This window comes from Aptenodytes forsteri, unplaced genomic scaffold, assembly GCF_000699145.1.
Source record: "Aptenodytes forsteri isolate BGI_AS27 unplaced genomic scaffold, ASM69914v1 Scaffold178, whole genome shotgun sequence".
In the NCBI taxonomy this organism is placed as follows: domain Eukaryota; kingdom Metazoa; phylum Chordata; class Aves; order Sphenisciformes; family Spheniscidae; genus Aptenodytes; species Aptenodytes forsteri.
In genome coordinates this window covers 668,236-668,897 of record NW_008795136.1, presented here as the reverse complement: position 1 = coordinate 668,897, position 662 = coordinate 668,236, and the positions used below count along the sequence as shown (strand labels likewise).

General features: G+C 66.0%; 1 protein-coding gene across 1 annotated transcript in view; it reads left to right on the top strand.

The window, feature by feature from the left end:
• The first annotated feature begins 10 nt into the window (after positions 1 to 10).
• SKOR2 (SKI family transcriptional corepressor 2) overlaps positions 11 to 662 on the top strand; it is a 26,466-nt gene continuing 25,814 nt past the window's right edge. Inside the window, exon 1 of the mRNA XM_009278454.1 lies at positions 11 to 656. Coding sequence (XP_009276729.1) covers positions 11 to 656 — 646 coding nt within the window. The remainder of the gene's footprint in view (positions 657 to 662) is intronic.

The window sequence follows — 662 nt, the reverse complement described above, 5'->3', positions numbered from 1 at the left end:
CGCTGAGGCGATGGCGACCAGCCCGCTGCCCGGCCCCACCGACATCTTGCTGCCGTCGCCGTCCAGCGCGTACCCGCCGGACCCCATGAACCAGCCGAGGGCCGGCCACGCCGCCATGAAGCCCAACCAGGTGGGGCAGGTGATCCTCTACGGCATCCCCATCGTCTCCCTGGTCATCGACGGGCAGGAGCGGTTGTGCCTAGCGCAGATCTCCAACACCCTCCTTAAAAACTTCAGCTACAACGAGATCCACAACCGGCGGGTGGCCCTGGGCATCACCTGCGTGCAGTGCACGCCGGTGCAGCTGGAGATCCTGCGGCGGGCCGGGGCCATGCCCATCTCCTCCCGCCGCTGCGGTATGATCACCAAGCGGGAGGCGGAGCGGCTCTGCAAGTCCTTCTTGGGGGAGAACCGGCCTCCCAAACTGCCGGATAACTTCGCCTTCGACGTGTCCCACGAGTGCGCCTGGGGCTGCCGCGGCAGCTTCATCCCTGCCCGCTACAACAGCTCCCGGGCCAAGTGCATCAAGTGCAGCTACTGCAGCATGTACTTCTCCCCCAACAAGTTCATCTTCCACTCCCACCGCACCCCCGACGCCAAGTACACCCAGCCCGACGCCGCCAACTTCAACTCCTGGCGCCGCCACCTCAAGCTCAGCGACA